Source organism: Vicugna pacos, chromosome 11, assembly GCF_048564905.1.
Source record: "Vicugna pacos chromosome 11, VicPac4, whole genome shotgun sequence".
NCBI classification, from domain to species: Eukaryota; Metazoa; Chordata; class Mammalia; order Artiodactyla; family Camelidae; genus Vicugna; species Vicugna pacos.
In genome coordinates, this window is record NC_132997.1 from 102251084 (window position 1) to 102263444 (window position 12361).

Sequence of the window (12361 nt, forward strand, 5' to 3'; positions counted from 1 at the left end):
GAGAACATGTGTGTGGTCCCCAGTCCCCTTGATGTGAAACCTTTGTTCCTGGGCCAAGCTGGCTGGCCCTTTGGACGCTGGAGGGTTGTGTGTTCTCTGCTGCTGTTTTACTTGGAAGAGACTTTGGCTTTTGTCAAGGTCTTTCTTTTTGGCCCAGAGATCATTAAAGGTTACATACTTATCTGCCTGCATATCTATTCGGGTGTTCTCAAACCTTTTACCATAAAGTAGGGGAATTTCCAGATGGGCTTCCTTTAAGTCAACTCTTCTGAGCATATTTCAACTCCATCTCTACTCCAGTCACTCCTTGCTTATCCACAGCCTTTCGGGTGCCCCGAGAAGTAATATTCTTCTACTTGTTACTTATCTGGTACAAGGAGTCATGGCTACCAACTTGCCTTTTAAGGAGCTTGTGGGATTTATGAATCCTTCTTGTGAGTAGAACGGAAGGGAGAGTCAGCACGCTAAGCAGCCTGACCAGAAACACTGTGGTCACACAACCGGCCACAAAGGAGAGCTCGGCCCCGTGGAGGGGCTCACGGAGCCTGTGCGGTGCTACAGCCCCGCTAGCGTCTTGAGGGGAAAAGGCTCTGGGAATTCCAAACATGTGGCCCATCCTTTCCCTGTGACACCACGAGGGTAGGAGACTTTACCCATTTAGAAGCAGGAATCCAAGGAAGGTAAGATACGATGTTGGATTAACAGGCAGAGACCAGCAAAGGGTTTATCTGAATGCAAATAATCACCTATTAGGATGGGTTTAAGTATTAATGCAGTCGCAAAGGTAGACTCACAAAAATAGGGGAAAATATTTTTGAACAAATTTAAAACTAATATTATAAAACTAAAATTCCTGGAAGTTAGGGTGGGGTGGTATACTGTATGGATGTAGAGAAGATAAATATGTGAAGGGTCTCTTTTTATTCAGAGCAAGAGGTACTGATTAACTCTGTAAGCGAACATGTCTAAGTTTCAGACTTGACAGTGATCACCAGTAGAATAACCAGAGGACAGAGGGACGCCAAAGGATCAAGGAGGAAAGGAAGGGACAGAACAGGGCAAGTCCAGGAAGCCACAGGGAAAGGACGCTTTGTTTCATGAAGCCACACTTAGCGACAGTCACAGTAAGTGTGACCGATAATTCTCCTGCTGAAGAGGAGGTTTAGTCTATGTCAGAACTATAGGGTGTAGACAAGGCGTTTCTCAAGAACAAAATGGCATTGAGGTGCTTGAAATGCTAGGACGGACAGCCACCAAAAACACGTGGCAACAGCTATCACAGGGGACAAGCCATGCTGATGCTGCTAAAAGGTACAGCTCAGCAGAAGATAAGTCACCAGTGTGAGGAGGGGCGTCGAGACGGTGAAACAAACACACGGAGCCCACCCGCACCCACGGACACGTCAAAGTGCATCTGTGTGTGGCGCAGTCCTCACAGGAGACCTGCTCAGCTTTGGCAGAAGAACTTGTGCCACTGGAACTCCACGGGAAGCGTTCACAAAACCAGGCAGGAGAAAAGGGAAAGAGCAAGGACGTCAGGCCAGGACCTGCCCCTGCCCCCACCCTGGGGAGACAGCCGCAGGAAGACAGGCACCCTCACCCTGGGGAGCCCCCCTCCAGCCGGGAGGTCAGCCAGGCAGAAGGGGCTGCAGAGGCTGGAGGAGGGAGCAGCAGCCGCTTGGTGGGCAGAGCTGAGAGAAGCCAGCACAGCCGGTCCACACGGTCCCCGGCCCAAGGCGTGAGCCAGCTGGTGTGGGCTGGGACGGGGTGCCAGAGCTCGGGCTTCGAGGTCGGACCTGGGGGAGGACTGGGGCTGACCACGCAGGGGCAGCCTCAGGGCCTGGAGTGTGGTGCAGGCTGAGGCTGGGAGTGTGTGCAAAAGAGTCTGGGTCCCCCAAAGAAAGCTCCCCGTATGGGGCACACAGAGGAAGGCACACAATTTGGCTGGCCATAGCAGACTTCTCTGCTAGCCCAGAGGGCTGCTGCTCGGCTGCACCAGTGACAAAGCGCTCTCGTGAAGGGAGGGGCAGGACCCAGATGTGGTGGTCTTCTTGGCTTGCCATGGAGGGGCACAGTCACTGGGAGATGTGGTCAGCAGAGCGTCGCACCCGGTGACAGCCATACCCTGACCCCAGAACCAGTGAATACATCACCTTGCATGGTCGATGTGACTGTGTGTGTGATAAAGTTAAGGATCCTAGGAAGGGGACAGTAACCTGGGCTAGCTGGGCGAGCTCACTGTGACCGAGGGTCCACATAAGGGAGCTGCAGGAGGCTCGGTCTGTGAGAGGTTGGAAGACACCGCACTGCTGGCCGTGAAGCTACTCATTTCATTAAGAAACACGTGCAAGGGACTTTTGGGGCTTTTGCACAGTGTACGGAAGCTCTGCACAGCTGGCCCGCTCAGCCCTCATCCTCTGCCATGGGGAGCAGCTTCCAGCACGCCGACCTTACTGACTGAGAAGTAGGCACAAAGGCTGGGCTTCCTGGTGTTTGCCCACTTGTTCCAATTCCCCTTCTGTTTCGCAACATTGAGGTTTACTCCGCATAGCTGACTGATGATCCCCCGTTTCTGCTTCATCCCACACAACGTCCCCATGTGCTTAGGGCTTCCCCCTCCAGATACAAAATCTCACTTTAATGTTAAAGATAATACCAGATGCTTGTGTTGACTCTTCAGACACAATTCAACCAATGCAGTGCGGGATGACGCTCTTGGGGAGCCAAAGGGACCACCTCCCGTTGCAGGGAAACTCGCAGGGAACATGTTTGGCTCGCTAACAAACCCTCCAAAGGTATATTACTTATAATTTTTTTCCAGACTACAAAACAGCACCGGTATTCCTTTTGTGAGTCCTTTATAAGAGATGCTGACTTGGTGACTGGGTGGTTCTACTTTTCAGAAGAGTTTAGTTGAACCCACAGTGACATGGTCTTAACTCATCATGGCTTCCAGGAACTCCCACACAGACTGAAATGAAGTCACAGTTCGCTTTATTCAGTTTAATTAGTTTGACACAATTTTTTTTGGATTTTGCTTTCAAATTCTGTCTGAAGAATGTGACTCAGGGAAGCAGCCTCCCTGGCCCAGCTGATCCCCCGTGGAGCCCTGGCCGCCCACCGGAGGGGACGGTGCGGGGCAGGAAGCCGCCAGGCAGCATCAAGTGCCCGGGGGGTCTTCAGAGCGCGTGTGCCTCACGCTTGCGAGCGGGGAATGACACAGAATTTGTAACGGGGGGGAATCTTGGCAAACCCAATCGCAATGGGGCTGAGGTTGATATCCTTGGGGTCAACGAGAGACTTCAAGTTAAAATGCTGCAAGATGGCGGCCAAGAACAGAAACAATTCCATGCGAGCCAGGCCTTCTCCAACGCACACTCGCTTTCCTGGAGGGCAAGAGCACTGCTGAGACCCTGCCAGGTGGACAGCAGGGGGGACGGGGTGGGGGGAGGCTGGGGCAAGCTGCCCCTCAAGCAGAATTAACCCTGCCTGCCTGTTGAAGGGAAGCCCAGAATGGATTCCAGTGCAACAGGAACAGTGCCAGCTGTGATCAGGGAGCACCTTCACACAGCCTCCTGGCTAAGGTGGGAGAGTGGTCCCCGCCCAGTGCCCAGCCCGACGTCCTACAGGGAGGCAGTGGGGCCCCGGGTGGAAGCCGACGCTCTAGTGTTGGGGGTTAAAGATACCGAGCTGGTTGCATGGTCTTCCCCAGACCCACGCCCAAAGGAAGGCCCCAGGAAGGAGGCCAAGGGCCTGGCGGTGGGGGGACACTGAATCACAGGTCAGGGGAGGCTGGATGGTCCTATGATGAGTCCAGGGAAGCAAATGTTATACTATGTTTAGTAGCCCTTTTTTAGTATTATGGAGAATTAGGTAACGTTGTTTGGAAAGATTTTCACTAAGTTCTATTAAATAGATAGTTCCAGCATGAAGCATTCTGCAGGAAAAATAACTAATAACTCATCCTCAGCTCACTTCCAGGACGTCTGGTGAACAGATGCCACTTAGCCTCTCTGAACGGGGAACGCATGGGTCACCGGGGACAGAAATCAGGGACCGATGCAGATGACAAGGTGGAGCACAGGACAGGGACTGGGGACAAGTCCCCGGGGGAGGTGCCACCTCCGAGCTCGCCTCACCTGCGGAAAATGGCTTGAAATAGTCACTGTACTTGAACTTCCCATGTTCGTTCAGAAAGTGCTCCGGCTTAAACTTCTCTGGCTCGGGGAATTCTTGTTTGTCATACAAGACGGAGTCCAGTGTCGGAATCATGAGCGTGCCCTGGGAGGAAGAAAGGCCATCTTGGTCGGTCAGGCTAACACAGCACAGGCTTTCATCCGGAAGCCCCCATGGAGAAGGCTGTTTCTCATTAGACAAGACAGCATGTTTCCAGCTGGGGAAGCTGTTTGCCTGAGAACAGGCAGAATCAGTCCCAGCAGCGAGAGCACTCCTCTCTCGTCTTCCTGGAGGAGCGACCCCCGAGTCACCCATCCGGGGCTGGGTGTAACTGTTGCTTTTGTCTCTGGTGTTGGGGTGTGCCGCCACCCCCAGCACTGTCTGAGGAGCCCCTTTTCCAGAGTGCCTCCGCTTCTGCGGTCACCAGGGCGCCGTGAGGACTGCGGGGGCGTGGCACTCTGCAGGGCAGGAAGGCTGGCGCAGCCCCTCATCCTGCTCCCTGGCAGCCCAGCTGACAAGCGCGTAGGCTGGGGCTCAGGGCGTGCACTTGCCACATCTGACCTTGGGGATGACGTATCCTCTGAACACTGTGTCCCGGGTGGCTTCGTGGAGCAGGTTGGAGGGCAAGAGGTCGATGAACCGCTGAATCTCGTGCACCACGGCATCCAGGTAGGGCATGTCTAGCCTGTCCTTGATAGCAGGGACTCGGCTCGGCCCGATCACCCTGTCAATTTCTTCATGAAGCTTCTCTGCCAACATATGCACGGAATAGACACAGTAACTCCAGGCTAGCTCCACTTCTACGCCCCGACCCACCCACCCAGCAGGTGCTTGTGGGTGTCAGTTACTGGGTAAGTCACCTGCACACGTCAGGAAGAGCTAAGCTCCACGAGGCTGTGTACAGTCCACAGCATTGACCTCATGGTTTAGCTGTGGCCTCACTGTCTTGACTGGTCACAGCTAATCCATTCCTGGGCTTTATGCCAGGAGGAGACAATAAAAAAGGGTCTTGGGGATTTCTAGTTGGAGGGAAATCTCTGTATGGATTTGGGCCCCAGGCTGATTGGCTGCATGCTTCTGAAGAGGATGGAGGCAAATGGAAACACACGCACTGTGTGCTGCTTGGAGCGCTCTGGGAGGCAGGAGCCTGGAGGCCCTTGGGCAGCCCCGGGCAGCCACGTGCCTCTCTGGGTTTGAGACATGTTGAGAGAACTGCAAAGCCATGTTCACTACGGTAACTGAGTAAACATTTAAGCACGTGTAACAATACGGATTTCTGCTGGTACTTGGTGAATGGTGGATGTAAGGGTCATACCCCAGAGTGCTATGCAGCCGTCTGGGGACACTGCTGAGTTTGGGGAGTTTGTGGGGAAGGCAGGGAGGCAAGGGGGTTCTGCAACCTGCTTTCTGTTCAAGAGCTCTGAAAGCAGCGCTGCGAAGCGCTGACACACACCAAGTTTGGCAGCCGGCTGGGGACACTGCTGAGTTTGGGGGCGGGGGAAGGCAGGGAGGCAGGGGGGGCCTCGCTGGTTCTGCAGCCTGCTTTCTGTTCAAGAGCTCTGAAGCCAGCACTGCGAAGTGCTGACACACACTAAGTTTGGCAATGGGTGTGTGGGTGTCAGTCATATTTATTTTCTGTCTTTTCCTCTGTATTGGAATTCCCTCATAATTAATCATGTAAAGCAATCTCTGAGTCTAGCTCCCATGGTACAGAGTGGTCAGAAGCTCCCTTAGAGGTGCCACAGACCCGTGGAGGCTTCGCCCCAAGGTCTTTGGCTCCTTTACCCTTCCCTTTCCAGCTGATAAAAAAGGCAGAGGCTTTGAAGTCGATGCACCAGGTCTGACCCTGCGTCCATGTTCCTGTGGACACGACCTCACGCCCTTTAATGTCAGCCCTCAAGAATGCCATGTATTGAAGGGCCCATCCCCAAGCCTGGCCAGAGGGGCCAAATCATTACCGGCAGCAGCAAGCAAGGTGAGGAGAAGCTCCTTGGAGCAAGGTCCACCCCCAGCTCTGCCCAGGCCAGTGAAGGGGGTGCTGCAGGCCAGGGCTCTGGTGCGGGGGGCACCCTGGCCCAGTGAAGGGGGGGGCTCTAGGCTGGGACTCTGGTGCAGGGGGCACTCTTTTCCCTCTTTCCTTGGAGGTTGGCACTGCTTGGCCTGTTGGCATAGGTGCCCTCACATCCCCTCCACTGGGCCCAGTTGGTGCTTCCGGTGCCTGAGGCTCTGCACATGGGGCCCCAGAAGCCAGACCTGACCCCCTGCAGGGCACCCTGACTGCACGTGGCCCAGGTGCGGGGGAGGGGCCCTGGGAGGGAAGTGGCAGCCCCGCGGTGCTTTTTCCTGGGGTCCCTCCTTCTGCTCCCCACTCTTCCAGTCGGCTGAGACATGCCAGGAGGCCTTGCCCCTAGCCCTCCTCCCTCCCTGCTCTGCCTGGAAGGCCAGGTTCTACTCTGGGGCGATGTGGAAGTTTTTCCTGTCATGCACAGGTCGTCATGGAGCGGATGCAGACGGCATTGCACTTCTCTGCTCTTGATAAGCCTGCCTTCCTGCCGGCAGGGTGTGTCAGTGGGTGTGGGAGGGCTGAGAGCCCGGGGCCTGCTGTGTAGGAGAGCACGTCCCCAAAGCCTTCGCCCAGTGGTCCTGTGTCCCCCCTGCCGCAGACACGTGGTGCCAGCCCCGCGTCCCTGTGCTGCAGGCGGGAAGCTGAGGCCTAAATTCTCCAGGCTGGCGGCCGGGCGGCCCCTGCCCGTTCCACGTCCTACCTTCGACCTCCGGGTGTTTCATGAGAATGAGGAGCCCGTATCTCAGGGTGGTGCTGGTGGTCTCCGTCCCTGCGAAGAGCAGGTCAGCCACGGTCACGGCGATGCCCTCCAAGGTGTGCACAGGCTCTGCACTGTGCTTCTCCTGCAGACGTCAGAGACACGCGGGGGCTCAGCAAGGAGACGCCTTCAGGTGGAGGAGAAAGGGGCCCTGTGTCCCTCAGCAGAAGGGAACCTGGTGGCCCTGCCAGCTCCACAGGGAGCCCATCCTGTGCAGACACGATCATCTGCACCACACAGTTGGGGAACTAAGGCTCCCAGAAAACCGGCTGTGGGCAGGACTGTGCCCCGGCCCGGCTGCGGGGTCCGTGCTCCTTCTATGGCACTGACAGCCACCCTAGGGGGCAGGACTCTCCCTGGCCCTGGGCCACGACCTCCAGCATTCCAGGGCTGAGCTCTGGGACCTCTGCAGGGGCTGCCCTTGACCTCTCTCCACCCACACAGCCGGTGCCTTTGGGTCCCAGGAGGCAGGGAAATCACTGGGAAGCTGGACATGGTGGACGGGCAGCAGAGGGGGCCCAAGTGATGGAGAAGAGTCTCAGACAACCCGGGGCAGTGACCCAGGGAAACCAGGTGTGGAGCTCACGTGCGGGTCTGGAGACACACGCGATGCCAAGGAAAGAGGAGATGCCTGCCCCCTCCAGGTGGGGGTCCACAGGGGCTGCAGGGAGGTGATGCTAGGAAGGCCTGGCCCCCTTGAAGTCATGCACAAAGTGGGGGTGATGTGCTAACAAGGAACACCGAGGGCCTCTCCCTAGAGGAGACACGGTCAAGAGTCAGCTGATCAGAAATGGTTAAGAAGCATGGCCTGGCAGGAGCCAGTGGGAGGGTCCTCCATCCCACAGCCCCCTGATGGCCCCCTCAAGAGAGACCACCTGGCTGGCCAGGGCAGTGGACGGCACAATGGTGTGAGGGCGGGTAGGTAGGCTGGCTGTGTCTGGACGTGCGTGGAAGATGGTATGGTGGCCGCGCTGAAGCCAGTGGATTTGTGTAAAACTAAGAGCTTCAGAATATGCCCCACATAGGCAGGATGGACACCAGCAGTGCATGCCATAAGATAAATCTGAAATGTGCACCCTCAGACGCAAACCTCTCGTATAACAGCCAAGCGCTCAGCCTCGCCTGGTCGGGAAGTTGTGTGTCAGAATGGTACCTTCTCCATTTCCACCAGCAGGCTGTCTATGAAGTCTTGGGGGCAGCTGGGGTCCAGTGACTCCTGGTGTTCCTTCACTCTTGCTGAAGCATAATCTTTTATTTCGGACACATTTTTTAATAGTTTTCTATGGCTTCCTGGCAGGTATTGTAGACAGCTTGAGAAATTATTATAAAGCTAGAGGGGGAGAGAGAGAATTTTCTGACTATAAATTTTTCTCTGGCTGCAACAGCATTTTGTGTACCTGGCTGATAACATTCTCCAAACCTGATTTATGGCTGTCATGATTGTACTATTAAGAATATTTTGGCTGACAGTATCTTTTGGGCACCACTCATGAGGCCGAGCAGGTTCTGTGGTGGGAGCATGAACACACAGGCACAGGTACCAAGTATCTGGTGGGGACCAATTTTCAAGAGTAGAACCGTAGAGGGGAGGGTATAGCTCATGCAGCAGAGTGCATGCTTAGCATACATGAGGTCCTGGGTTAAATTCCCAGTACCTCCTCTAAAAATAAGTAAACCTAATTACCTACCCCCACCAAAAATAATTAATTAATTAATTAATTAAAGACATAGTCTTATTTTTTTTTTTTTTAAAAGTGAAACAGTAAGTGTTCTGAGGTTAGCAAGGGGGAGCAGCGGACCCCATGGAAGACTCCAGAAGGAGCGTTCCGGCTGCCTAGTCTTGCGTGCCTGTCTGTTCCTACGACCCAGTGTTGCTTCTCATCCTTGTCCTGCGGTGAACCATGGACGGGTGCCGACAGGAGGGAGGGAGGAGAAAGGCACCTCACCTGGATCCAGGGCGTGCTGAGCAGGTAGAAGTTCTCGTTGAACAGATACATCAGCCTCAGGCCCGTCTTATCACTGTAGTCAGAGTGCTTGTGGAAGAGGATGTCGGAGATGACATTGTAGGGCGCGAAGCCAATGACGAAGGTGGGGTCAAAGGGCTGGCCTGGAAAACAGGAGTGCCATCAGAGTGACCAGCTCCTGAGTGTGGCAGGAGGAATGTTTCCAGTGCCTGTGGGGATGCCCTAGCCCTGCAGTGCTTCATGGGAGGTGGTGACTGTGGGTGGAAAATTTCTACTTTTCGGGTGATCAGGACACGCCCGCTCCCTGAGACTGGGGAGGAACCAGCTTGTGCAATGGCGCCTGTGGGGAACACAGCCTCCCCATGTGCCTGGAGCTGTCCCGGTTGTCAGGTGCCCGGGGGCCTGGGCCGGGCTGCCCGTGGGCAGCCGTACGCACCCTGGGTCTTCCTGAGTGCCTCCAGCAGGAAGGGGACCTCCCTCTGGATCCGCTCCTCGTTGCCCCGTTTCCCCATCCCGAGGTCACGGAGGACGGTCAGGGATAGCCTCCGGGTGTCCCTCCAGGTCAGTCCATTGTTGAAAATGATTCCTAAGCAAGAAAATGATTCTAAGCAGAGCCATCACTGCCAGCGCTCCTCAGGGGAGAGAGGGGCAGGCGCGCTGAGCACCCTGCGCTCTGCGGGGAGGGACTGTGGGCCCACCCCGACCGGCCCAGGGACAGAACCGGGTTCGGGCTCTGGGGGGGCCTTCCCCGCGTTAGGCATCTCCTAACCTCCTGCCTTGCCCCGGTCTACTGGCCAGTTTCCTCAGAGCCTCTCTGTTTTCAACGATATTTGACCCTCACATGATAAACACCTCAACTCGCACTCGGAAGTGTCCTCTCTAAAATCTGAGGTCACAGGGCTCCCAGACCATGCAGACCTGGGGATCTGGGAAGACCTGAGCTCGGTGCCCTTCTGCGTGTTTGCAGAGACCTGAGGAAGGAAGTCTGGCCAGGCCTGAGCGGTGAGGCGGAAGAGGCCTTCATTCTACCCCTGAAGGGGGCCTGGACGGCTTGCAGGGGAGGTGCGAGGCAGAGGTGGGAGGAGATGGATGTGAGCCAAGGTGGCTGCCGTGGGGGCGGGCCGGCAGGCAGGCAGCGTGACACTGATGGGTGGGTGGGCGCGAGGAGGGTATCAGCGAGGAGGCCCATTTACAGGGGCCGTTCGCTAGGCTGGATGCTCAGGCGGGACTGAGTTTGGGGTCTTGGGTCAAGAGGATTCCTGTGGACACTGCATCACCGGCTGAGTAGACACTGGGTACATGCATGGCAGCCCTTGGGGAACTCAGGGGAGAGACGCTCATCAGCCTGGCCAAGCCTCAGGCAGCTCCAACCTCCCAAGTTGCTGACCTGGGACACAGGGCAGACAAGCAGGGGTGGAAGGGGCCAGGGAGTGTGCACTGAGGAGACCAGAGGGCAGAGCTGCGGGGAACAAAGCCTCACGGGGAAACAGGGCCCACCGTAGGTGAGGGGAGCTCAGTGCATGGAGCCCCAACACCCAGGAGAGACTGAAGGCCTGGAGAAGCGGGAAGGTCTGCCATGGGGAGGCACAGCCCATCTGTCAGAAGCGGCTCCCTCTGCCCTATTTCTCTGTGAGCATGTCTGTCCTGCTGCTCAGAGGGTGGGTGCGCCAGGTCTTGTTCACTCTGGGCACAAGCCTCACAAGTCCCTTTCACCCAAACGCACGGAGCAACAGCTGACTGAGAGATCCCCCCAACCGTGATCTGAGTTGCCTGAGGATCGCCTCGCCTTGCTCTTTAGTGTGCTGTTACTGCCATTCGAGTAACTGCCCCTCCGTCACCAGCCCGGCTAAGTAGGACACACCTTTGTTCTCGTGCACCTGGAATGCCGGGTTATCTCCTCTGCCAGAAAACTCGTTCTTGTAGTCCAGCAGGACCTCCTTGACGGCCTTGTAGCCATGCAGGACCACGACGCGCCGCGAGCCCAGGTACAGCGTGAACACTGGCCCGAACCGCTCTGCCAGCTGCGGAGACCAGCGGGCCGCCAGTGAGGCCACCGCGGCCTTGGCGGGGAAACTCGCGCTTTAAACTGAACTGCAAGGTCACTGTTGTCTTCCCGGGGACCCAGAGGGATCTGGGGAAGATCCTCCCCACAGAGGCTGCTTCTGCAGGAAGCGCAATCCCAGCGCATGCGCACCGGGGACCCGTACGTCCCCTACCGCCCGTCGCGAGGAACTGGGCAGGCCGACCCCTCCCGTCTCCCCTGAGGCCTTCGGGACAGGGTAAAACTTCGGAAATGCACACGTCCGCCCCATCACCCCCGCTCTCTGCTGTCCCCAGTCAAGGTTCTGGACCCTAGGGCGGTGTAGGAGGTCCTGCAGCTGGACCAACCCGAGGTCTGCGAGCTGGTCCGCCTCCACGCTGCACGAAGCTCACACCTTCCGAGGGGCTCTGTGCCCTATGGCATTCTTTTGTCAGCTCATTTAATAGAATCATCAACTCATTTAGTCTTTAGATTTGTTAGTTCAGTCACTGTTCATAGCAGTCCGGTGGGAGGTACCAGTCTGGCTGGTCAAACACTTCATTTTTCACCCTGTCCTTTGGCACCTGCAGAGAGCTCCAGGTTGACACCCAGCCCGTGTGCACCTGCTTGCATCGCAGTGGCAAAAGCACCAGCCCCAGCCACACTGGCCTGATGACATTCAACAACAAGGCAATTAACCCTCTGCTCAAGCAGGGGCCTCTGAGGCCAGCCACAGCCAAGGCCCCCTGAGCGCCGGGCCCAAGCTGTACCACTGGCTGAATACGCCGAGTATCACTCTTGGATGCTACTGTTAATTCAATTAACTCATAACAAGCTGCTGTTGAATAGCAATTTGTCTGAGAGTGAGTTGAATGCATACATATTATATCTAATTCCCAAATTCATATCAACAGCATTTCTCTTACCCTGGTTAAGGATTTGGGAATATCCTTAATATCCAGCTGGAAAAGATTCCCAATGATGGGCAGTGGGAAAGGGCCAGGGGGCAGTTTCCAGCTGCTGTAGATGTGCTTCCAGATGGAGATGAGCAGCAGGGTGGCCATCCACACCAGCAGAGCGATCGTGATGCCCAAGATGGCCATGGTGCCTTCTGAGTGTCTGCTGACTCGTGGGCATGGCCCTCTGGAGGGGCCAAGCTCTTATACTGCACCCTTGAGAAGGAGGGTGACCAGCCAACCAATGCCACCTTCCTTTTTCTCCGGTCCAAGGTATTAGTTTATTATTAGCTGCTGTTGGCTGTCATTTCAAAGGCTGATCCCTGCAGTGGAACTCCAACCAGGCACCCACCCACCTGGCCATGCCTGGGCTCTGCAAACATGGGCTGCTGACACCTGCATCAATGTCAGTAAACAGGGCAT

General features: G+C 56.1%; 1 protein-coding gene across 1 annotated transcript; it reads right to left on the bottom strand.

Moving 5' to 3' along the window:
- Positions 1-3195: 3195 nt before the first annotated feature.
- CYP2E1 (cytochrome P450 family 2 subfamily E member 1) lies at positions 3196-12085 on the bottom strand. The gene is made up of 9 exons (XM_072972410.1): positions 11909-12085; positions 10824-10983; positions 9399-9548; positions 8945-9105; positions 8152-8328; positions 6942-7083; positions 4738-4925; positions 4140-4281; positions 3196-3386 (listed from the first exon to the last, which is right to left on the bottom strand). Exons 1-9 carry the CDS (start codon positions 12083-12085, stop codon positions 3196-3198), a joined length of 1488 nt encoding a protein of 495 aa, XP_072828511.1.
- Positions 12086-12361: the final 276 nt, after the last annotated feature.